This window comes from Rhinolophus sinicus, linkage group LG09 (assembly GCF_036562045.2).
Source record: "Rhinolophus sinicus isolate RSC01 linkage group LG09, ASM3656204v1, whole genome shotgun sequence".
Taxonomy (NCBI): domain Eukaryota; kingdom Metazoa; phylum Chordata; class Mammalia; order Chiroptera; family Rhinolophidae; genus Rhinolophus; species Rhinolophus sinicus.
In genome coordinates, this window is record NC_133758.1 from 78,008,289 (window position 1) to 78,035,546 (window position 27,258).

At 32.2% G+C, this 27,258-nt stretch overlaps 1 protein-coding gene across 1 annotated transcript in view; it reads right to left on the minus strand.

The window, feature by feature from the left end:
* SEMA3D (semaphorin 3D) overlaps positions 1–27,258 on the minus strand; it is a 198,248-nt gene that overhangs the window by 135,159 nt on the left and 35,831 nt on the right. The window contains exon 2 of the mRNA XM_019753571.2: positions 39–229. Within this exon, the coding sequence (XP_019609130.1) occupies positions 39–189 (151 nt within the window). The 5' untranslated portion in view covers positions 190–229. The remainder of the gene's footprint in view (positions 1–38; positions 230–27,258) is intronic.

Genomic DNA, 27,258 nt, shown 5'->3' on the forward strand with positions numbered 1-27,258 from the left:
AATCAAAAAGACAATCTGAAAAACATTTACATATTTACCTTTGTAGGTTAGCTTGAGTCGTGGAATATTTTGCTTAGAAGTTCCAATGACCGGAAGAAACAGCATGGTCATGCTTAACACCATCAAGGCATGAAAAAGGTAAAAATAGTAGCTTCTGGGCTTCGGTCGCTCATCTTTATTAGCATTCATGATGAAAACAATGTTCTCTTTGACACAGTGGTAATTTAATCTAAAAATAAGAAAGGAACTATTAATATTGCAGTTTGAAGATTTTCCTAGACTTACAAAATTATAAATTTATGAATGTATACAGATTTTAAAAACTAACTGCTCCTTCTCCCATTTTGATCTTACAAATTATTGCTAGGGAAATGAGTCAGAAATGAGTCTAAAATTCAGCTCTGGCTTTACTCAGTTGTGGAGATGAGCACCTAACTTAAAATCAACGATTTGTGTTAGTCAGCATTTCTTCCTTCCTCTCCTCAAGCTTTTTTTTTCTTTTAATGCAACTGTAGAGGGAACCGATTATTTCTCTAACTTGATGAATTCTTTGGTCAGATAAAAATACTGGTAGAAGCCTACTCTTTTCCCCATTGTCACACCCCTCAGCCCCGGCAAAAAAAAAAAGAAAAAGAAAAAAAGAAAAAAGATTCCCAAGCAAAAACAAATAAAATCTGGCATTTCAAGGGCATTCTTCTCTTGCTTCTGACTTAAAAAGATATTGTAATAGTCTACCTAAATTTGGGAAAATTGGATATGGTCAGGTCATTTTAGATTGTCCTACACAGGGCAACACTGAATAGAAAAACAAACTGTAAAATAAAAGGGATTATAAGAGGAAGGAGGAAGTTATTAACTAGGTTGACATAAATAAGCTGCCTTGATTGTCTTTGTTAAGATCTGGAGTAAATCAAAACTCACATATTTCAAATTAACCTTGATAATAATAATTACAAGTTATATTCATTGAGCATCTCTATATATGATACTTAAAAAAAGTGCTTTACATAAATTAAATGGCATAATGCTATTAATTAAATAAGGAGGCCATTAGACTGATGTGGCTCTAATGACATGATGGCCAAAATCTAAGCCTGTGAATACTTCAAAGTTATGAACTCAAAACACTAAAGATGACCAATCACAAACAGCCTTTAAGCTATAGCCAATCAAATAAGTTCCTTTATTTGCTTCCCCACCTTCCTTATATAAGTATTTCCCCTGACTCTTGATGATGGAGTTCTCCTAACCTCTTCCAGTTTGGTGCCATCTAATTCAAATTGAGTTTTGCTCAAATAGATGCTTAAAAATTGTATTATGCTTCCTTTTATTTTTTGTTAATGCCAATGGCAGCCAAGAAAGATAGATAATTACTTCACATATGAGGAAAATGAAGTACGAGTTAAATAAGTCTCCCAAGGATCACTTGGAAAACAATAAATAGATTAAAACATTTTTTATTCTGTACTTCAGCTAAAATTGACCTTCTAAACCCCAAAGTCTTTGGGTGCTTTTCATTAAGGCAGAATCAAGTGATCTTCAACTCTTGATGCAGCCCTTCACCTTCTCTTCCTTCACCACAAAGTTACTGCTATTTTTCTAAGAAATGCCCACAGAAAGGATTTGCTATTCCTACTTCCAGGGAGGAATCCACATGGAATACCAGCTATAGCTTCCATCCCAGTAATTTCTGTACTTCTTTGGTGACAGCTTTGGCCATATAAAAAAAAAGGATTGTATTTTAAGCAACTTTCTAATTATTTAGTATCAAAATAAATACTTTCTGTCTAGATAGTTTAAAGAGAAGGTCTAGCAAGTGATGTTTTCTTATGGAAGATCAACTCTTTACTAAAATGTGTCATAGACTTTTTATATCAAGGTTCCAAGTATCTTAAATCTCAGACGTTAAAATCAATCTGGGAAAGGGAAATAAAATAAAATAAAATGTAGGGATGTATTAATTTACTTTTATACATGATGAACATTTGAAAGATAGACAACAAACTTTACGTTTTTTTTCATGAAATGTTGATCACGAATGCTTAATAAATTCTATTTCTGTTACTTTAATTACCTTCAAAGATACCTATAGGAAATACCAAACTATTGTCTTGTGTGTAATCTATGCATATTTAATTCTTTGATTTAGAAGGTTACTATAAATGCAAATAATAGAGTTGATTTACATATTCATTTAAGAATATTGTACTAAATATGCTACGTTATCACATATTTTATTTACACATGATATTTCTTGATGGTTTCAACTAATAAGATATAATTTAATAAAAAAACAAGAATGTATTTCTGACCATAAAGATCCCTTTATGAAAATTTGTTTTTAAAATTTCAGTAACATATATTTTAATATAAAACACTAATAAAGTCCTTATTGATATAACATTTAAAGCAAACACTTAAAAAACAAAGAATTGCATTATTTTAAATCTAGGAGGACAAAATGTTTATGCTATTGCCACAAAACAGTCACTGTATCTGACCTACTGAAAAATTTAACAGGATTAAATTTAAATTATGTAAATTTTGAATTAATCTCTTAAACATGCATCCTTGTAACTTTTCATTTTGACTTTTATACCAGTAAAACAGAGGCATTCTTTGACTTTCAGTTTCTCCTTAAACATACTGCTTGTATGCAAATAAGAATATATACAAATATATATTTATATTATATATATGCATTCATATATACTTATACATACATATATTATGCATATATAAGTGCATAATATATATGTGTGTGTGTGTGTGTGCGTTCATATATTCTTAATAGTCATTAACACCATAGCTAAACACCATACATTTATTGAAGTGAAAAAAAAAAGGTAAGATTTTTTTTTTTTTCAGAAAGGAGCAATTGATTATATACACATAATTAAAGTACCATGAAATAATTACTAAAATTGAGATATTTAAGGCAATGTTATGGAAGACAGCTCAAAGGAGTATCACGTTGTTTTAAGGAAGACAAGGATAGTTTCATGGAAGACAGATAAAGAAGCATGGAAAGCAAAGTGACAGTTCAAGGAAAGAGTGAAACCTAGTTAAAGGTTCCTGAAAAGCAAGAAGCAGGACAGATTTGGTTAGGATGCTATGAGGCAAAGGCAGAGAGTGTAGCATAATCCAGTAGGGTGGGAAAGAGAAGACACCAAAGAGGAACCTTGACTTAACTCTTAAATGTGCCTCAGGCCTGTTCTAGTACCTAATGTATTATGACGCAAACCATGCTGTTATCCCACACTGCTTTGGTAATAGGTCACATGTGCTGCTTCCATCCACATGCATCACGTTTCTCTAATCCCATTTGCCTGTCCCTTTCACTTTCCCCTATATCCACATATTAACAGAACATGGGTGTCTGACTGCAGCAGATCCACAGCCTTGACCTACAATCATGTATTCTTCCACCTACCTATACCCTCTGAAAAAAAAGTGAAAGGTAAACTGAATGTAGAGAATAAGTCTATACTACATTTCTCATTAGGCTTAGTTTTCTGAACCTCTAGCTATGTGAAATATTACTTTTTTACATGATGTGTAACAATGTATATAATGTGGATGTATGTTTATGTACAGAGGAAAAAAGAGAGGAAACTTTCCATGTGTGCATTTTATTAGCAATAATGACCTCAGTACAGGACATTTCCTGGAAATTAATGGCCAGTTGGGGTTAATGGCCCTTGGCTATGTATTGAGATATCTACTCCTCCAACTGGTCATTAATCGCTATGACATGCCCTGTGCCTCCAACACTATAAGTTAAGAAGATTGATGTTTTGGTTTTCAATGAACAGTAGTTATACTGTTCCTTGTAACCCAACTCATTAATATTGTTAAATAAGTCAAAAATCAAAGCATTGCTTTCCTTTCTACTATGACATTCAGTTAAGTACCTACACGTGCTAAAACATATGCTAAGGGTGAGGGACAAAATAAAACAAAAACCCCGAACCTGCTGGAACTTTTTTAAAACTTTAAATATTTTTCTACTATAAAACAGTCACTCTCTAAAATCTGCTGCTCCTGATTCTTTGTTTTTCTTCCCAACAATCCTTTGAATTCAATAGTTAATCTTTTAATTGCGATAACTCATGGGTTAAATGTATTGCCAACCTCTCCACTAATCTATTGATATTTTGCTGTCTTCCAGTACGTGTGTGTGTTTTCTGTATGCACGCGTGTGTGTGTGTGTGTGTGTGTGTGTGTGTGTGTGTGTGTGTGTCCTGCATCTGGGAGGAATTATAGAGAGAAGTAGGTGTGATTTAACCTAAAGTGGGTGGATTTGGTGAATTGCATAGGTTATACTGCATGCTACTGTCTGTAAAAAGCTCGACCTGGAGCCAATTAAGTGCATGTAATCTATTCCAGATGTTCACTGGGACAAACAGCACTCTTGGGGATCTTCAGATGTGAAGCCAATAGGGAGTGCTCTGATTATGAGAGACTTTTACACTGTTCCACTAAATCAGAGATCCAAATGCATAATCTAACACTCAAAAAGACCTTGTGCCATTTCCCAAAGGAATACAAAGAGTCCAGAACTTATTAAATGGATGATAACTTGTCAAAAATATTATCTGAAGAGCAAGGGATATAAAATTTTATATGCAAACTTCACTGATTTGCCCCATATATTTATATCCATTTGCTCTAAAAGGCATTAAGGCAAGATAATGTATAATAATCATAGTGAAAAAGTAGATTTTATGCATAGAAGAAGAATTAAAATACACAATAGGCTTCTCACATGAAAACCTTGAACAATTAAATTTAGGGTTCTTTCCTGTGTGTGTGTGTGTGTGTGTGTGTGTGTGTGTGTGTGTGTGTGTGTTTAAGTTGGGAAAGGGAGAAACATATCCTTGATTTATTTTTAACTTATAAAGAACTATTCATTCTTCATACCTTTATGGTGTTCATGGGCTCACCTGAGAATATTTTTGAACTCAGGAGAAACGAAGTGCTATGACCACCCCCAAATTAAAAGTGCTAGTACCTGTTATAAACTCAATTTTGTCTAATAAATTGCAGCTCATACTTCTAAGTAATTGTTTGATTAAATGGTTTTCCTGTAGGATACACAAGACTGAATTATTAGGAACATTACTACTTCATGATACAAATATGGACAAGAAACCAAATAGAAATTATGGAAGAAACTTGAGAGCCAAAGGGAAAATGTAGGCAAACAAAGAGAAGCTTCACGTTAGCAGAAGGTAATTTTATATTCCACTGATCAAGGGCAATGATGTCAAAGCAGAATGCAAATTGCATCACCCACTGGGATCAGTTTGGAATGCAAAAATGTCCATATGCATTTATTTGATCTCATCCTTTCTAAATGTCTCTTTGTGTGTTTTCTAATATACATAATATCCTACCTCTTTAGTACAGTCACGGATATGCAATCACTGCTCAAGTGTACAGTACTGTCACCACTGAGTAGAATTTATAGGGCAGCAATTTTTGGTTGAAAAATTTTAACTGTCCATTAATGGATTTCATTACTTTCACATGTCCTGAATTCCTCATCAATTGATATATTCCCATGGAGTCTGGAAGACATCTGATTTTTCAGATATCATAAAGATACTTACATTTAATTAAATGTTAATCTACTTCCTCACATCCTTATAACAGCCAGTGATATTTTACAGTATACTAAACTAAATACGAACATCATCAGTAATCAGGTGTCAGTAACCCTTTATCAGTAAAGATAAATTTTAATTTTGTAGTGGTTTAAACACAACATCTATATTTCCAAAATACACTGAATGTGTATTGTTGTGTAAATACCCAATCAACAAAACACCACTGTTACATGTTGTTTGTTTGCATGCCTCACAGCTTTCTACTTACAGCCAGATGAAATTATTCAAGATCTTACCCCTAATGAAACCATCTCAATAGAAAATAATGTAATAGTGAAATTTCAGAGCATACATGTGCAACCTACTAGATTTAATATCATGGACTCCATTTTTTTTCCTGAACATAACAGTAACAACAAATCAATATTTATATTGTAAAGAGGTCCTAAACAAATCAATAGTCCCTAAGGTCCCAACTGCTCAAATAACTAACATTTACAAAAAAATAAAAATAAAACACAATTGTAAATGATTTTATTACTAATCATTCTCCTTATCTCAAAAATCATGTAAATTTAGTATTCAAAGCAGAGCACTGATAATTAAAATTTGTGAGTGAGAGAACTTACCACCAACATAGTAATAGTTGGTCTCTCTTTCAATTTAATTAATCCACAATCCAAAGATTTAAGATTTTCCTTTTCAAATTCTCACACTGTAGAGAGCATTTTAATCCATGCACCTTTTCATGACCAAGATTTTCTTATTCCTCACCCTTTGGTATTCTGATATGCTTTTTGAGAATTATAGAATATTTATGTTCTATACAAATATTTTTTAAATTTTAGAAAATTTGTCAAATTTTAATGTCTGCCTTTTCTATTCAAAATAGAACTGTGTATTATTTAACCTGATTGTTTTTTAAAACTTTACACCCTCCAGCACGAATCTATGTGCTGCCTACTGTTTAAAGAGTTGTTTTTTGTTTGTTTATATGTAAAATGTTGAATGAAGCAGATTAGGGTTTACTGAAATTAAGAAGGCAAAACAATTATATTTTCTTGAATAATAAAATAACAATTGAGTATGTGTCTATTATTGAAGGGTTTCTCACTCTAATTTATTTTATTCCTTATGTCTCTTAGGAACGTCATTATTATCAAAGCTGAGTGATGTTTTGGTAAATATCCAAAGATTTTAACTTTCTTTTCTGAAATACACATTTAGTTATTAATTTAAACATTGAGTTATATGTCCAACAAAAGTTTTCCCAGATTTTATAATATCTATCTAACATTTCTACTAATGTGGGCAATAAATGAATTTAAATTTTTTTTAAAAAATTGACTCTTCAGTGATAAAATATACAAAATAGTGTACATCAAACTATAACTTAGTGACCCCATGGTTTCTGTATCAGAAGAAATAACTGTGCCCTTGGAAACTTTATAGGACTATGATTTAGGGACTTCATCATCTCCTCAAAAACAATATACGGAGGTTATTAGTTGCCATTTGTAAAACTGATTATCAACCTATTATACAAAATCACTTACGTATAGAAAATAGTATTTAAATAAGTTCCTACAGTAACTCTAAGTTATAATATGGGTACACACTGGATTTTAGAATCTTAAAGCTATAACTATTGAGAATCAGCAAATAATGATGAATTAATAAAATCATGTTTTTAAGACACACGTATGATATAGAACAATATAAGGATTCTCTTTAAAACTCATAAACAGACAAAGAAATTCAATCAAATCTCCCAGTAACTCCAATATTTAACAGCAAACGAATTTAAAAAACAGTGTATAGCAGGAAAAATGTGACCTCGAACTTCATATTCACATAAGTTCTCCAGGAACGTATGTACTTTTGAGATAAAAAAAACATAATAGGTTAAATGACGCCTATGTAGCCTTATGTTTTTAAAGGAAAAAGATATGCTAAACCTATTAACACTATTTGTTTAATTTTTTCACTATTTAATGAAACACCTTAGGGAAATAAACATTTCTAGCAAGGTGAGGCATTCCATCTGTATAAGCAGAAGAGTTTAAATAATTCACTTCATAAATATAATCCTATCTGGATTAAGAGTAGGCAGTGTGTGAAAGGAATTTAGTGTCTTATGTAGAATTTAGGAACCCAATCTTCATATCAGATTTGAATTTCATGATATTTGACCCAACTCAGCTACAAAAAATTAAATAAATAACAATTGAATTTAATTAAATGTAAAAATTATTAATGCTATCTTATTTATTTTTAGCATATTGAATTCAACAACTAATGACTGTTAATAAGGCCGCTGTTTTCAACAAATTAAAAAAATTGTCCAGCACTTAGATTGTTGTTTATATTTCTAGTGATAATGACATCTAGTAATGGTTTTCATCTTGGTTCAGGATGCTTCATATGTGATTATTCCAATCTATTTGCATTTCTTTTTTCTTCCTTTTTTTGTGTGTGTGTGTCTTTTCACTCAACAGTTTTGATCTTGGCAGATGAGGAAACCGAAGCCAAGAGAAAGTACATCACTTGCTAAGGTCTCTCTGCCAGGATCAAACACAGTGTCGTGTGACCACATATACGGAACTCTGCAACACAGTACAGGTGAGAGGGGCTCCATGGAGGCGCGGGGGCAGGTGAGACACATTCCTAGGGTCCACATTGTCCAGGGAATGCTTTGCAGGTGGAGTAAGGCTCTCAACCTAGTGGCCATGACTATGGGCTCTCCCCCCAGTCTCTCTCCTGGCACTGCCTAATAAAACATTTGCAATGAGGGCAATGCTCTGTATCCCGGTGTACATGGTAACCATGAGCCTCATGTAGCAAGTGAACACTTGAAAGGCATGCAACCCAGAAACTGAAATTTAAATTTTGCTAACTTCTGACAATTTAACTTATTATTCTTATGATTACTATGATTATTATTATTAATAATTTTGCATCTCTTGCTGATGTGCAGGTCCATAGACTAGAATATGTGTCCTAGAGTAGTAAAAGTAGTAATTACTACGTAATAATAACAATAGTAACCTTAGTTCTGGGACATAAACATTAAGCAAGCACAGAACAAAATAGTGGATAATTTTTTTTCCCCCTATTTTTCCTGGTAAGAAAATATAGGCATTGATTGAAAGAGTTTATAAGGCAAAATTCACCTATTCTATACTTCTGAAAGCAAAACTAAACAGATTAACCTTAATTTTTTCCATTTTTCTTTCCTCTTAAACTTGAGTGTGATGGTGACAAAGATACTGTTTCATTTTATTCATTTTATTTCAGTGGCATTGGAAACAAATTTTTATCAGCTAAACAAGACTAATTTTTGGTTATATAATAACTACTGCTAATTTCACCATTTATATTTTTAATTGTGTCTTTCTTAGGTGACTATTACAAAATGAATTTGACCATGCTGTTGTAGGGGCTGCTAGACCAGAAAAGGGCTAGATCTCTGGAAGACAATTATGCATAACAGAGCTCTTTGAATTATGCCATAGATGATCTACTAGCTACTACCAGAAATTCAAGAGTCCCCAAGACCCCAACCCAGTTAAAGTTCTCACATTTGGTTTAGTTCTGTTATTAAAACACTAAAAATAATTTTTAAAATGAAGTTATAACTTTTGTAAAAAAAAAAACACCGACGTTATAGTTTTCATTTTGGTACCCTTCTTTGACTGCATTGCTATATTACTTCTCCATACTTTTCTAAATGTCTCCAGTTACATCTTCTGTAATTCCTCCAGTACATGTCAGAAGCAGAGTAGCATGATAATTGAGCACTGAGGCACAAAGCCCAGGTCTCTCACTTGCCTCCCGTTTATCAGTGGGAAAGTTACTTAACTCATTTGTTTAAGGCTTTAAACACCATGATGTAAAGCACTACACCATACCCATTACATAGTGAGTGATCAATGAGTATTAGCCATTTTAAAATTATTGTATTCAATTTGTTTTAATTGTCTTTTAAAATTATTTTAAGTACAAAGGCAAATTATGGTTTTAAAGGCATTTAATAATGACCTGGACATATGCCTACATATGCTCCATAAAATAAAGAAGTTTCAGAAAAATATTGTATAACCTGCAAGAGTATGAATGCAAATGAGGAAGATAATTACAAGAGCTCACCCAAACAAACCAATGAACATTCAAGCAAATAAATAGACTCCATTTCTATGTCTTAAGAGAAGACGATCAGAAATAGTTACAATTTTGTTATGAAGGATGAGACATAATTGTATAAGGAGTGCTTCCAATGCTACTCATGTAATTGAAACATGCAATTTTTCAAGAATGGGAAATAACTAAATACCCCCCAAAATAATAACTTCATATAAAACCTTAAAATAAAAACAGAATACACATTGGTGAATATATCTAATACTTGACATTAAAATTTTATCTTGTATTAAAAAGATTAAAAGCATTAGACTTCTCTTGGTGTCTTTTCCAGATAGGATACTAGCCTTAAAGAGGAAAAATAGGGAATTTAAATAACCTTCTGGGCTATGTGGAATTGAAGGATATATTTAAAGTAAAGCAATGACACATCTATAATTCTATATATCCTTTGTAATGGATATTAACACATTTTATATATACACATACACTTTTTTAATTATTATGCCTCTATCCAGCTATCCTATTTAATTCAGTGTGGTACTACTTTCCATTCCCACCTCTCCCCCTTTATTTTTAAAATGGATATAAAGATCTTTCGTTAACTCTTATTAAAGTTCTTTGTTTTTTATTTTCTTTAAACAAATTGCTCTGCCTAAATATGATGACACTTAAGAAGTTTATACACTTTTAAATGTTGCTGACATCCTTTAATATACGCGTAGGATTATTTAAAGAATTAATTAAAATAATTTCCCCACATGAAAAAATAATCACATTTAAAAAGTTATATTTTATTCAAGATCATTTTTACAAGTATTTTTATATTTTTATTTGCAATAAAATTGCCATTTTATTACAAAGTAGTTTTTAAATTCATACCAATTTGGAAAACATGGTTGATCTAACTTTATTATTAACATCCTATGATTATCTTTAATAATATCACAAAACTTTGTTTGGTATATAGCAGGAGCTCGAAAATAATTTTTAGTTTATTGGTTATAATACCGTGTTTCCCAAAAAATAATACCTAGCTGGATCATCAGCTGTAATACGTCTTTTGGAGCAAAAATTAATATAAGACCCGTTATTCTATTATATTCTATTATATTACATTATACCCAGTCTTATATTGTAGTAAAATAAGAACAGGTCTTATATTAATTTTTGCTCCAAAAGACACATTGGAGCTAATGGTCTGGCTAGGTCTTATTTTTGGGGAAACAGGTTAACCCCGAAAACAGGGAAGCAATAGCTCATGACTAAAAGCAGGGTAAAATTAAATGTTATGTTAATATTCAATCTAGTTTATTAGTAAGTAAAAAACAATGTTCAACTACATTTAAACCATTCCAGACCTGTAAACGTGCCAAGCATTACTTTAAAAAATTATCAGTTTTCATAATTGCTGTATTTATAACGTACAAACATTTGAGGCTGTCTCTCCCCAGATTTGAAGAGCTATTGTACCTCTTAGAACATTTTAATGTACCTGCTAGCCCTCCGATGGAATATTAAAAGTACATGTTAAAAATTCCCTCTATATTTAATAATTACTCATATACATATTTGCACAAGTATTTAATGTTTATATAACATGAGCTTTACTATTCTAAAAATGCATATCTCGATTCATGTTCATCAGAAACTAATAAAACTAAAAATAAATATGATATGTTGTATAATACCAAATAGCATTATTGTAAAATAATTAAATGTGGTTTTATAATTAATACAAGTTTTAAACTTTATTTATACATATTGTCATATGAAGATATTATATTTTAAAGTATGATTTTATGGCACTTTCTTTCAGACACACTGTAAGACACATTAGATATGCAGTATAGAAGCACAGTGGAGACTGTGTGAAAGAGCTCATGGGTAGAGCTGAATTAACCCCTTTTATTTATATACTCTTAATACATTCAAGACAGTAATTCCTGGACTCACATTTGTATTTAAAAAGGAATCTGCCACCACACAGTGCATGAATAATATGTCTGTGTAAAAAAATCGATCGGGATGCTGATGTATGAAATGAGACTGATAAAGTATGTATGTACCAGAAATTTTACCTTCTTTATCAGGCAGCCCCATATTTCTAAACACCCTTCTGGTCTTCCTTATGTAAACATAGCCTGCCCTTTTTTTCAGGGGGGGTGCACAATTACTCTGTTGAAGCCATGTGCTGAATATGTAGCTATCCAATTTCCCCTTCCACCCTCATCATCACCCTTATCTAGTTTGCTATCTACTAGTATCATTTTTTTCATCCTTTTTGAGATATAATTGACATACAACATTGTGTAAATTTAATCAGTTTCTGAGTTGTGTTTAATCCCATCTTTATATCCTCAGTTATATCCAAAAAACTGGATGGAAACGGCCATCCCAAATCTCTCTGCCTCACTTAAGATAAGCAGGGGATTTCTGAGTTGAGCACACTGCTGCAGATGGACATTTCTCCATTTTTATTTTTCACGTATTTGTCTCTTAGAGAAAATGTCATATCATATTGTATATGACCTCTGAAGTTGACTCAAGAGTAAAACTAGCACTGTAGTCTGGATTTTAAAATACAGAATTCACCTTAGATAAAATCTCTCAAAATCCTCAATAATTGAACTCATTTATTTTTACCATGTGTTATGGCAACTGGGATAAAATTCTTGAATCTCCCAGGGGTAATAGCCTAGGAAGAGCTCAGGCCCTGGCTATGAGATGGTTTGGATTGTAATCCCTGTTTTACTACTTATCAGCTTTACGCCCTGAGAGAATTCACTTAATTTCTCTAAATCCAGTTTCTTCATCTATAAAACAGGATTATCAGTTCTTATCATATATGATGGTTGTGAGAATAAAATAACTCAGGGAAAGCACTTAGTTCCTTGTCTGGCACATAGCTAGCTCTCAAAACATGTTAGCTTAAAGGTCTTCCATTTTTGCATGGACTGTGATAGCAACTATTTTTCCAAAGATATTAAGTGAATATGAAATTTAAAAGGAAACCTGGAAACTCCCATGTTCTTCTATCACGCTTACAAATGTGTTTGTGTAATTTGGCATTAAAGTTCCTAACATTCGTTCCATAATGTAATTTTTTTCAATGCACAATTAGATAAGATCCCTATTACAGTAATAATAATACATTATTTTCTCTGAACTTCCAATTTGTTGAGCGCCTATGCACTGCCAAAATGAAATCCTAAACAAAATAACACATTTAATTGCTTTATTGGATATGGAAATTGTTAGAAAATAAAAATAAAGGAAGAGTGAAAAAGAAATGTTTTTATTTTAGAATATTCAATTTGAGGTTACTAAATATGTTTGAACAAAAAGTCTATGAAGGAACTTTTAGAACTGAGATTAATATTTGGAAACAGATTGAGAGTAAGCCAACCTAAAGTTACCTCTGAAAGCTTATTTGGATATTATAAGAGTCAAAAGAATTTATACACATAAAAAACTTTAGCTTTAATTATAACCGTTGCACTTTTACAGAGTATTCAAACAATAAACTGTTATAGTACAGTAAAATCACAGTTTAAAAAACTGTCCCAAATAATATTTAGATCATTGCCAACATCTCATAAGATTTGCATTTGTACCTTCCAGAACAAATGTGATCTCCATCTATGGACACATATACTTTTCTTAAGCCACACAAAGGCAAGGACATCGATCACATTCAACAGTGTATCCCCCAAGCCTAACAGCATCGGAGATGAGCCATAGATTTGTTAAATAAATGAAAGTAGTCGATCTCTTTTTTCAATTATCAGCCTGACGGTGTATGATGATGAGGTAGCTAAAATCTCTGTATTATATCCCTGTGTATGAGATCACGAAGACACGACAAACTTGTGTAGCCTCAAAAGTACCAGAAACATATGGAAATGCTGGGAATCAAACTAGAATGACCCATGGACGCTACAAAGATTCTTACCCAAAGAAAAATATAAGAAATGACTGAGTGGGTTAGGCGCATTCTTGGCATTTTTAGATTCTTTTTTTCAAGGATTTTCAGAATCACATTTTTCTCTAACCTCACTTAAGAAAGTTACAGGAAACTCCTCTATGTAGAGAGGGGCCATAGTGAAGAATTTGAAATTTGGAGTCAGGTGATTTGGGGTATGAATTCCAGTTTTACCACTTCCTGGACAAGCATTTCTTCCAAATTTAGGAAATAATGGAAACTTTTTTTTATGTTACACAATTTGAAATAATATATTAAAATCCCAATCCACATAGTATGCATAAAACAAACAATGGCAATTGTGATTACTCTTTATTACAAATTAGGATAGTCCCATTACCCCAGCTGGGTGTGGTCTGCCAAAGAATCCTGTTGATATCCATCATTTGGAAGTGAGCAAATGCTCATTAGCCATTTGGGAAATTCTAAGTTCCCCCCCCCCCAATAGCCCCATAGTCTCAGTAAAGAAACTTTTATAATAAGACAATTATATTTTAATGTGATTCTTTCTTACTGCCTCCTTATACTTCCCCTTTCTCTCCCTCTGTCAACTGTTGATTTTTTTCCCCAGAAGAAGCATAAAATTGAACATTAACAGAAAGTAAGCATATATTTAAGAATTCATGAAGCACTCATCCTGTCTTTATAATTCCCACATTCCAAGAACAGTGACAGCACAAACCTTTTCCCAAGTAAATGCACATCCAGATTAAAAAGGAATAGAAGAGCAATGTCTAAGTGGTAAAATATGCAAGCCACTTAAAGAAAAAAACAGAGATGTAAAGATTATTGCTGTCTTGGGCAAGAAAGAATGTGAAGTTCAATTGTAATACTGCATGCATGCATCTTCTGGAATGTCAAAGAAGAGCAAAAAGTTGTTGGCCATTGTACAACTTAAACTTGTACACTAATGTACATAAATTATATCTCAATAAAACTGAAAAAATCTTGATCATAAAACAATGAAAAAAGATATCTTCTTATCCAGGGCACTTGAAAAAATCAGTTTTTCAGACATTTCTTCAAGAAAACTCTCCTATTGCATTACTCTAATAAAATTAAGAGTTTTCTTTTTAAACGTTACTTTGCATATTATTTTCTTTGTTCACTCAAAAAGGGCTGACTGCCAAGAACTGTGATAAGTATCAGTATTAAGTAGACATGCAATTTTGATTTTTCAAATATTGCATTTGATTCATTTAAAAGAAGAATATATATATCATCTATGCAGTGCAAATTTGTAAATTCATATACTGTAGGAAAAATTATAATCTACAAACAGTATTTAAAGATTAGTTAAGTTTATAGCAATTAAATTATACAATTGTCGACAATATATTTTTACTTGAAATACCATAAAAAAGGTAAAATCATTACCATCAGAAGGCAAATTGTGCCTTATTGCTGTTAAAAATGAATTTGCATCAACTGGAAGAGGACATTTTCAATACGTTTCTATTTACAATAGTTTGTCACACAACTTTAAGTATTAAAATCTGACTTTTTAAGTATACATCAGCTTCTCCAGTTATTAGTTTATAAAGGATGCAGAGATCATGAGCAAGGATGAATCATGTTATAGCAGAAAGAGCACTTGAGTTAAGGGACTAAAGACCTGACTAAAGTCCCGCTTTGCCTCATACAGGACATTTTGTCTCCAGGAATTTAATTAACCACTCAGAGTGTGAGAATTCTGTTATGTAAATTTAGTGTGTTGATATGTCATCAACCTAACAGTGATATTATGTAGTTCCAGTAAAGTGCATGGAAATATTCTTAAAATGATTAATAGACAACGTATATGAACCTATTCCTTGAAAGAGATTAACTTTTTTTATTTAATTCAATTTTGCTTTTTCGAGGATCACTGTCATTGGATCTTATCTAGTGCAGCCAGGCAACAAAAAGCCTACTTTCAGATCTATTCTAATTTATCTTTCTCAAATAGAGAAATAATATGTATTCCAGGGGGAAAAGTGAGGGGTTATCTGTTTTTTAAAGACCCAATAAGGTTGTCATCAGTGTCAATGATGCCTTTTAATAATGTACATGTTATTTTATCTCTAGCATTTTCATTTTCAAGGCTACTAATGGAGCCCCAACTTGCGAGGACTGCATGCTTGAGTTACTACAATTGATATTCTGGTTTCTGCCTGTAGACTCCAACCCTGGGAGTGCCTGATGTTTCCAGATTTGTTTTCTTAAAGTGTTTGCTTTCAAAATGTCATCTCTAATTTAAAAGATAAACTCTCTAGCTTGGTATGCCAGTTCCTTCTTTACATAAATCACTTCCTCTCTCTGTTCCTCAATGTGCATTCCATGTTTCAGTCAAGTTGGTCAATGAAACACATACCATCCGAGTCACGTGTCCATTGTCTTCTCCCTGTGCATAACGGCCTGCCCTCCCGGATCCAATCTCATCCAAACAGCATTTCTGAATAAATTCCAGGTCAAAACATTCACTCTCTATCAGGATAAATGGCACATTTTTTCTCTGCCACATTAACTTACAGTAAATTATCTTGTATGTGGCCTGAATTGCAGGCACTTCTTACCTCTCCAAAAATACTGAAGTGTGCTAAATATAGAAAATGTATATTATTTTAAATCTACCTCAAATGGCCCATAGAAGCTGAATAGGCTCAAACTAGAAGCCTAATAATTATTTATTAGATAGATAAGAAACAATTATAAAGGGAAAACATAATAAAAATATCTGTTCTGTCGTAGTATACACTGAATTTGGGGGATGAAAGGTGCTATAAATTTTCTAAGAAAAATAAATGATATTCTTTCATAACCTGGAGATCACATGTAAATTTGTGATGAAGAACTTGACAAAATTGAATAATTATTATAAGGAATTAGAAAAATCATAGATTATGCTTTATGAATACCAAAAAAAACCCAAAAAACATTTAGGTGTGGATAAAAAAAAAATCACACTCTCAAGATGTCTGGTACAGTGGAACCATTGTTTAATTCATGCCAATAGTATCTATTCCCATAAGATGTTAGGCATTAACAGGGTGATTTTATTTTAAAACAAATTTTTACGTAAATTATTTTTCAAAAATCATCTAGTGGGTTTATAATTCACCGTAAAGAATAAATCACATTTCAGACAAGATAACCACAGTCATGGTTATGATTTACATGTATACCCACAAAACAACTACTGTGGTTTTTAGTAAAGTATGGTTTGATTGAAAATTTGTAATGAAATCATAATGAAATATAAAAATTAGCTTCTAACATTACGAATTGTGTTTTCCTTGAGAAGTTTATTTTTTAAAATTTTCTGTTTTATGATGGGAATGGTCACATGGGTCCGGCAGAAAATATTAATTGTCCCCAGTACCAACATCCCTACTTCATGTTAGGAACAGAAATGGATCAGCCCTGAATTTGAGAAAGGCACATGGGAGAAGCTACATTTCCCATCCCCTCTCACAGCTGGTGAGACAGGGTCCATATAGCCTCACTAATTCAAAGTGATGTGTATGATGCACTTGACACTTCTTTAAAATAAACTGCTTGCCTCCCTTTCTTTTCATTCCCTATTCAAACAGGCTAGAACATGGACAAGGTGCTTGAAAGGCAGCTGCGGGAAAACTGCAGCTGAGGGCAACACTCAGGGCAACGAGACGGAAAGTATTTGAGAGCATAACAGAGCCACTTCCCCACCCTGAACCCTTGATTACATCAATCCTTCTGTGAAACAGAGAAACACAGCACTGTTTTCTTTGAGAACTACATTTGGGTGTCTTCATGTAACAGGAAAACAATGAATGTTCATTTTTACTGCCTTAAAACTGATTTTAAATATTGGTTTAAAACCTACAGATATAAAACCATTGATAGGCTTTCTCTCCTCTATTATTTATAATACATTTCATAATAAAATAATTTTTAAAACAATGCAGAAAAAGAATGATATTTACTCTAAAATTATTAAGAAGTCAAGTTTTAATATCTCTTTTATGTGATCAGAGGTTAAGAATTAGCAGATTAGATTTTCTTTCTTCTTTGTACAGTTCCAGCTCTCTTGGCCAAACATATTTCAGCAGTACTTAATCAACAGCCTACTATGTTTCTATCTTACTTTCAGCACAGAGATGCTATTCCTTCTTTCTTTCTTTATTTTTGCTATGGAATTTCACAGACATGTTCTATAACAGTAACTACAAAGATAATGCTACTGCGGAAGTACTAGTTAATGAAGTGTTAAAAAGTGGATCAAAAATCTGATAATGATAATCAACTTAGAATTTATTAGAAATTTAAAAAGAAAGAATGGGCAAATATAACACATGACTTCATTTCATGGCTGAAAGACAATGCATGTTTTATCTGTAAACATGACAAATGCATGTGAAAAGTGCACCATGAAACTGCTCTATGAGTTAATCTGGGATAACATTACGAGAGAGAGAGAGAGAGAGAGAGAGAGAGACTGTATGGTAACACTCACATTCTTTGAATAACTCCATTACTTTAAAACATAGTGTAATCAGCATAGTCCCCACACAAAGGGTAAACTCAGGAAATTTTATTTTCACCCTCTTAGAATTTGCTATTCTTTTAACAGCAATCAGTACATCTTTTTGTAATGATGGAATGGTCTTTAATGGAAAACATCATGGTATAACCAAACATTTGACTATCAGTCCCAAGAAACCAGTATCATCATGGATTCCTGACATTAATTCAAGACTAGGTTCTGCCACCAAAGCTTTTTCTCCTACGATAATTTATGTGACCTTGCTATCGTTTGAATGTTTGTGTCCCCCAAAAGTTTAATGTTGAAATCCTTAACCCCCAAAGGTGATGGCATTGGTTGGTAGGCATTGGAGAGGTGCTTAAGTCAGGAGCGTGGAACCCCCATGAATAAGCTCAGTGCCTTATGAAAAGAGACACCCAAGAGATCCCTGGACCCTTCATGTGAGGACCCAGTGAGAAGGTGTCATCTATGAAGCAGGAAGAAGGCTCTCACTCAAAAAAGCAACCACTTCCATCCTCCAGAACTGTGAGCAACACATTTTTGTTGTTTGTAAACTACCCAGTTGGTGGTATTTTGCTATAGCAACCTAAACAGAGTAAGATTGACCTCTCTAGTTTTTACTGCCCTTTTCTTTAAAATGAGGAAGCTAGAACTATTGGAACATTAAGATCTCTTTTAAATCTAAAGCCCCATATGGCAGATCTAGTCGTGTTGCAGTGCCTCCAATTTCCCCAAAGTAAACAGCCATACAGACAGTCTGAAAGAAAACTTTGTCAGCAACAAAAGTGCTAACCTTTATTTTTAGATTCTGCCCGCAGTGTTTGAACATGATTTTGTCAAAATGTTTGAAGGATTTAAAATGTCAGGTTTACTCAAGAAAACACAGTGTATCACAGACACAATTATTCAAGAAGTTCAAGACAGGTAGGAAAAAAGCCCCATGAGAAGTTTCAATAAGGATTCACAAAATGTGAAAAACTATTATTCAAATAAACTGCATTTCTATAAAGCTTTGAAAAACGAAAACACGTTATTTTTCCAATGCTTTAAACTTAAAGCTACAACAACATGACATCAACATAACAAGATACCTGTTGTGCTTGCATTGTGACAATATTTTTGCTTTTCTCACAAAAATATCTATGGGATGCAAATTAAAATACAGTAATTCATTTTAAAATTATTATATAATCTCCAATCATATCTGAAATGGTTGGACACTTGTAGCAAAGAAAATAAAGGGGCATCTTTAAATAGTGAGGGTGGCTTTTGTTGGAAAGGAACAGATAAATATAAACAAGAATGTTAAAGGAATTTGTAATAAATTTATTTGTGACAAAAGGCAATACATTTACTTTTTTGATATTATTGTATGTTTCGACCTAAACTTGTAAATGAAATGAATTTAGTACTACACCAGTGGCAGTTATAGAAACACTAGAAAATCATGTGCTCAAACATGGTATATTTCTGTGTTAAAGGACATTAAGCAATTGTAAAATGAAAAACAGAAGGAAAATTGTTGATCTACATAACTGGAATTTTATTTCTTAAAAAGTTAGACATGATATCTAATGTTAGATTGACTGTTTTTGTCAACCTGAGAAGCCATTAGCAAAATGATCAGAACTGCATTTTAAAAATGGATATTTGCTCACAGTATTTATCAATTATACTCTTATCATAAGTACATTATTCTGATATTGTCATAAAAAACACTATAGTAATAATATTCTCAACTGAACACATTAACGTTTTCATTATATGCATATGTCAAAAAGCGAGATCTGACTATTGGACATAAATGGTATTAAGAGTTACGCAATACATAAAAATATCAACTGTTATTCAAACAGATATTTATTCTATGTGCTTTTCCCAATAAAAATACCATTTTATATGAGCAAATGCTTTAAATTTAAGGCTTAGAACCTAAAATCAATGTAACCAGACAATATTTCTGCCTTTCTCACAGAGTCTATAGATAAATGCTGTGTTTTTTTTTTAAGAATGAAGATTTTAAACATATTGTGAAAACATTTTTAAAAAATTCAACCACTATTATTTATTATACCTCATGTAATCTAACCTAAGAAGCTATTACAATACGCATTATGTTAGGTCTCACTAAGGAAAAAATGCTGCCAAACTATGGCATGCTTTTGAGTATAAGACGCGTCCTGTTATCAGAGATCTTAAAATAGGAAAAAAATACCCATCTTAGAATTCATGAACTGCTATAGAATCATCTCCTTTCTGTGGTTATGCTAAGATGTACATTCTATTTTCTTAATCAAAAGTAAGACAAATGGTAAACACTATAATTTACAGTACTTTTACAGAATAAGAAATCATTCCCACAACACAACAAAAAATAAACTGAATCACTCCTTTTTACACCCCCAGGTAAAGGTCAAAACTCTGTAAACTATCAGCATACCAGGACAAGGAAGAATTATCAAAACAGGTGAAATTAAATAATTTTGTTGTAGGCTGTAATCAATTACTAAGCAGTTAACAGATGACTACAAGCTAGTATTAATAAGTGCCCCATAATTTTTAAATGTACATATATGAAAAATTTTTGCTAACATATTAGTAAATTAAGTTTATAAGATGATTTATTAACAGATGATTGCATCTTTTATATATAATACTTGTTAACATCAGGAGAAAAATATTCTATTTTATCTGATTTAAAACAATAATTGAACCACTACTCGATGACTACTAATTGATTTACTCATTCAAGAAATATTTATTGAGCTTGTTCTAAGTGTCAAGCACCTTTCCAGGCATTGCAGATACTGAGTGAATACAAAAGAAGGGATTTCTCTTCAAAAAGCTTGGATTTCAGAAGAAGGAACAGAAAACAAACAAAAACAAAGGAAATTATATAATGTGTTAGAATGTGGTAAGTGCTATGGAGAAAAATGGAAAAGACAAAAAGCTGGGATGCGGAAGTTGCCATCTAAATAAGACAACTTATTTAAGTGGCATTAAGTAGCTTCTGAACATTGAAAACATTTATACTCTTTTAAACGGAATTACTGCCTTCAAAGCAATGACTTAATTCTCATTTGAAGCTTTGTACTTACTGGCTTATAGTATTAGAACAACGTCTTGTTTCCTTCAATGTAACTAGAATGATTTTCATTTTGAAGTCAAGTAGCCTTGGGCCTCTCTTTTTATACCTAGCATTGAGCCTTTCTAGATATAGCAGGTGAGATTGTAAGTGTCCAAATGTATTTTCATGAAATGGCTAAAAACCGTAATATCCCAGTTGACATGAATATTGAAAAGAGAAATGCAAAACGAGTTTTTGCAGAACACAGCAAAGAGTGGTTTCTTTTTGAAATCCAATTATAGTGAAAATATAATCAGCCAACCCATAATCAATCCTGAGATGAGTAATAAGTAACTTCTTGGACTTACAATTCTTACAAGAGTTCCATATTTCTGAACAGGAGGACTAATTCCTTAAATGGTATTATTTAATGCTGTATATTATATAATGGGCTAGAGGAAACTCGTAGCACCAATGGAAATCAACGAATGTGTTGAAGGTTTCTTTCTTGAATTTTTAAAGGGAGCTATTTGGTCACCCAAAAGAAATCAGTTTAGTATCATGCTTTCATTTCTAATTTCAATATGATTTTCTGGATTGCATATTGATTTAGTAAATCACACTTCGGCATTTTCTCCTCTCCCTCCAATACAGAAAACTTTTTAGTGTGTCAGAGCGAAAATGCATAGTATTAGAAATCGTGTAAGTTAAGTTCTAATTTAAAATCTGCCAATAAAAAGTGTTACTCTTGGCAAATGACTCCATCTTTGTAAATTATAGTTTCCTCATCTTTGAATGAAAGCACGAGTGCAGGTGGTCTTTAAGGTGTCTTACTGTTTCAATGTGTGCAACATCACTTACATTTAAAACAAAGGTGAAGGTATTCTCCATCATAGTCACATCAAACATCAGCACACAATTCGATCCAACCCGTTATAGTTGAGTTCTTACTTCCTCACTCTGTCATTCATTTATACCCTATAATCAATAGTCTGCAACTTGCAAGACACAAACACATTATTAACAGTTTCTGATTATCACCATTAAGATCCCTATTAAGAGCCAAATCTATTTAATCCAAGTTTCAAGAAGTTTTCCTGAAGGAATGGTCTAAACTGCATGAATGAATGCATAACATGACTAGGGATGGAAGTGAAAACACTTTGAAAAACTCTTATTTAGAGCAATGATTTTGGTTTTTGTTACCCTAAAAGTGACAAAATTCAAAATGCATTTAGAATTCTCAAAAAAGAAAAGGTCTGTTTTGGGTTGTTTTGTAGAGAAGAGATTTGAAATTCCTAGCAAAGTTTGAGTGTTGTTCTTTGTACCAACTACTTTGGTATCAGGAAAACCAATTTGATATTATTCAAAAAACCTATGGGATTCTATACAATAAAATAAAGACATTACCTACTGCACTGACTAAAGAATAGGGGTTCTTTATATTTTTTCACAATACACAATATCTTAGCGTCAACAGCAAGGTCAATTTTACTGCTGTTTAGTTATTTCATCAATAATAGATTATTACAAAAGTAGTATGTTTGCACTCTACATAGTTAAACCTCAGGAAGGCAAAAGGAAGAAAATAAAAGCATCATATTTCTATCCACACTCTACTCAGAAATCGTCACTGTTAAAATCTTGTTCATCTTTCCATATTTTTCTATGCATACTTATAAATATATTTTATCACAATGAGATTATAACAAATATGGATTATGTAACCTAGTTGCAATTTAATTGTTAATATCTCCATTTTGCCAATAAATTTTCTCTTTTTAAAATATCCAGTCCGTATTAAAATTTCCAGGATTGTCCCCAAACTGTTCTTTATAGTTGGTTTGTCCAACTCAAGATCCAATTTAGTGTGACACATTGTGCCTAGTTGCTGCATGTCTATAACGTTTAATCTAGCACACAAATTATTGCCCCCCCCTTTCTTTTACAGGACATTAACTTGTTCACAAGAGACAGGTTCAAGTTATTCTTTTAATGATGCTTCAACCTCTTCATAAACTTCAATGTTATCAAGACTTAATAAGTTATTTGAAAACTATGTGTTAAGTAACTGCACGGCATGCCTATTTCTCAAAGCGTCTGTTGTAATCCAGAGAAAATTAATCATTTTCCTTTCAGGGATGCTGTGCTAATTTTAAAAAGATTGAGGGTTCTCTTGATCTTTCTCCACTGGGAGAAGGACATGATGCATGCCTCCCTGGGAGACGAGCACTGCCCTTCATGAATGAACATGAAGGTGTTCTAAGGACAAAGTCATAGCTAGCACTTAAATGTTCCTTCTTTGTGGTCCATGAAGCAACCCCCCCACGATGTCTCCTTTCACCCAGCAACATGAAATCTAAATAAAGGCGTATTGTAGCACCAGTTTACCTAAATTAATGTTTATTTAGTATCTAATAATGTTTCCTATCAAGAGAAGCGGGGCTCTGTTTTCTCAAGGTTTTTGCCAAGTCTCATAAATCTGGGAAAAGGCAGTCAGTGTAACCCCTACTAATAACCAAAGTGGCCACACACAGAATAAACAAGGACTGAGTTTATAAAGTCGTCACTGAGAGACCCTATTGGGGTAAATTTGGACTTTTCAGTATTAATTTATGATGTGTGGGATGCACTTTGCACTCAAAGAAAAAGAACAGAAAAAGAGTTTTAAAATATGCATTTAAACAGTTTTAATAAATAATTTAAATTTAAGAGCCCCCCAAAATATTGAAAAGAAAAAAATATGTTTATGTGCATTGTATGGAAGTTGGCAACAAATTTTAGTTGGTTTTGGTATGTAAGAATTTCTAAGCTACAATACTACCAACATCACTAAAAGAAAGATAATTTGTTGGCTGTTTCGCCTCCAATTTTTAAATTATTCAGTTGTTTACTTAAAATTTAAGGAGTCATTACTTTACCAATCTAACAGATTTTTTAATAAAAAACACCTAGTAAAATGTTGAGAAAGTGCTTTTTTATCTTCAACTTCCCTATTAGCTAGAGTAAATTCCATATGAATTTTATTGTTTTAAAAGTCAAAATTTATTTCTCTCGACATGAAATTACTACCTTATTTAAAACTCTATAATAAAAACTTTCTGAAGATGTTATAATTTATTGATAAAAGACAGACTACAACAGGGAAATAGGAATCTCATGGGGGTCTTATTTTTATTTTATCGTTCTCCCTGCTAATAAGGTGTTTTCCCCAATTTGCATTCATCATAGATCTTACATAACAGGACACAGAGAAGTTTTAAAAAGAAGAATAAAGGCTTTTGATATTTGTTTGGTTTCAGAGATTCCAGAAAGAGGTTCTTCATAGGAAAAGGAAAGGGGGAAGACATTTCTTAATGTCTGAAAACCCTGTCAATATTTTCTTTAATTTTATGACTCCTTTTGCTTTCTCTCTAGAAAGATTCCCAGACAAGCAATATGATGTGAATGTAATAACCTTTTCTCTTTTTGGCTGAGTAATGGTTTCTCAAAATAAATACCACCCATCTTATACATTTTTTACTAAATATTTTTCTCTTGAGCTATATCATGAATTCTCTGGGAATGCCAAATGTTAAGAGATTGACACCTTACTTGGGAAAAATAACATCAAAATCAAGTCTGCTTCAGACAGTTTGCTAAAAGTTTTCTCCTCTTTTCAATAACCTTGTATTTCATACCTTTACCCATTAGGCAAAAATTATTTCCAAAAAGATTATTTTAAAAATTAATCATTCTCAAGAATGATAATGAGCACCTACTACATACCTATCATGATGCTACATGCAACTGGGTATAAAAATGAGATGCTCTGAGCACACATATATCATCAGACTAAATGGGCACAGTAATTAACAGAGTGCCTGAAATATAACCTCTACAGTAAATGTTAATAATTTCATTATTATAGTTATTTCGAGATGGTTAGAGATAAAAAATAAGATAAAAGCAGAATGCATATGAGTACAATCCAGTTCTAAAATATATACTATTGCTGTCTAACTAAAATATAATGTGAGACATATGTAACTTAAAAAAAATTCTGCAGCCACATAATAACAGTAAAAAGTAACAGATGAAACAATATTTAGATTTTATTTAATCCACTATATTAAAATATCATCATTTTAACATGTAATCAATAGAAAAAATATTAATCAGATACTTTATTTTTTTTCATACTAAGTCTTCAAAATCAGCTGTGCATTTTATTTTCAGCACTTCTCTATTTGGATACAAAATTCCCATTAGAAATACGTGGTCTCTATTCAGGTTTAATAAAATTTTAAATGAAAAAGGAGATTGAATAGATCAACCTCCTTTAATTGAACCAACAATTAAGTTGTTTCAAACAAATTTAAAAGTTTTCTAATAACTGAATCTAGTAACACTTTTTACATTTAATTGAAACTTAGGTAACATGTGGGAATCTGCACCTTTCATCCTCGTCCTCAGATGTAGAAAATCTATTTTGATGTGAGATAGAGATAGAATTCCCATATATATATATATATATATATATATATATATATATATATATATGGCCTTATACTTTACATGACAGAAAAATGAACAATTTACACAACCACCAGAATTTCTGTGAGGATCTTTAAGCAAGGTTTCCAAGCATTTATATGAAGAATATTTTTTTTTTAATTTTTTTAAAGAACTAGCCTACAATATCTGACACTTTGAAGTCAGTCTAAAGCTCAAAATTAAAGCTGCATTTATTCTTATCTGTCCTGTGCACCTCACCACTGCTTTGAATATTTGATCAACATAAAGCAGATATCATTAATATCTCACAAGATTTGTTTAGGAATCCATAGTAATGGATTTCTACTTTATGTCGATCCACTAATTAACATTTCAAAGATGGGAGAAATTGTCATTGGAAATCAGCATCGCTTTAGTGGCCACTAAACTTTTCTAAGGAGAACAAATAAGTTTTGGAGGGAAATCTTGGAGCACCTAGACAATATACACAATCCTAGCTTGGCTTTTATTAGTGTTTAGTTTGGTTTAATTTCTTCCTTTATAAGGCAAGGAGGAAAAATATAATCCTTGAAACCTCATATGACCCAGCAATCCCTCTCTTGGGTATCTACCCAAAAAATCTGAAAACATTTATACATAAAGACACGTATGCTCCAATGTTCATTGCAGCTTTGTTCATGGTGGCCAAGACATGGAAACAACCAAAATGCCCTTCGATAGATGAATGGTTAAAGAAGTTGTGGTATATATACACAATGGAATACTGTTCGGTGGTAAGAAAAGAGGATATAGGAACATTTGTGACAACATGGATGGATCTTGAGAGTATGATGCTAAGCGAAATAAGTCAGACAGAAAAAGCAGAGAACCATATGATTTCACTGATATGTGGTATATAAACCAAAAACAACAAAATAACAAGACAAACAAATGAGAAACAAAAACTCATAGACATAGACAATCATTTAGTGGTTACCAGAGGTTAAGCGGGGTGGGGGTTGGGAGATGAGGGTAAGGGGGATCAAATATATGGTGTTGGAAAGAGAACTGACTCTGGGTGGTGAACACACAATGGGATTTATAGATGATGTAATACAGAATTGTACACCTGAAATCTATGCAATTTTACTAACAATTGTCACACCAATAAATTTAAATAAAATAAATTAATTTAAAAAAAAGAGTGTTTCAAGGCTCTGAATTGTTGAATATAAATGACAGCATCACAACAATCTAACTCCCAAATTTTTAACCTCTTCCTGAAATGGTTCCATTTCAGTATAGAAATTATGAGGATACTTTTACTTTTTATCACTTATTTTATTTCCTAGTGTGACATAACCCTTGGCACATAAGATACGTTCAATTTCTTACATGGAGTGAATGAAATAATGAGTACATGAATGAATGGAGCCAAATATAATTATGCAGTATTGACACAGATGTGATGGTC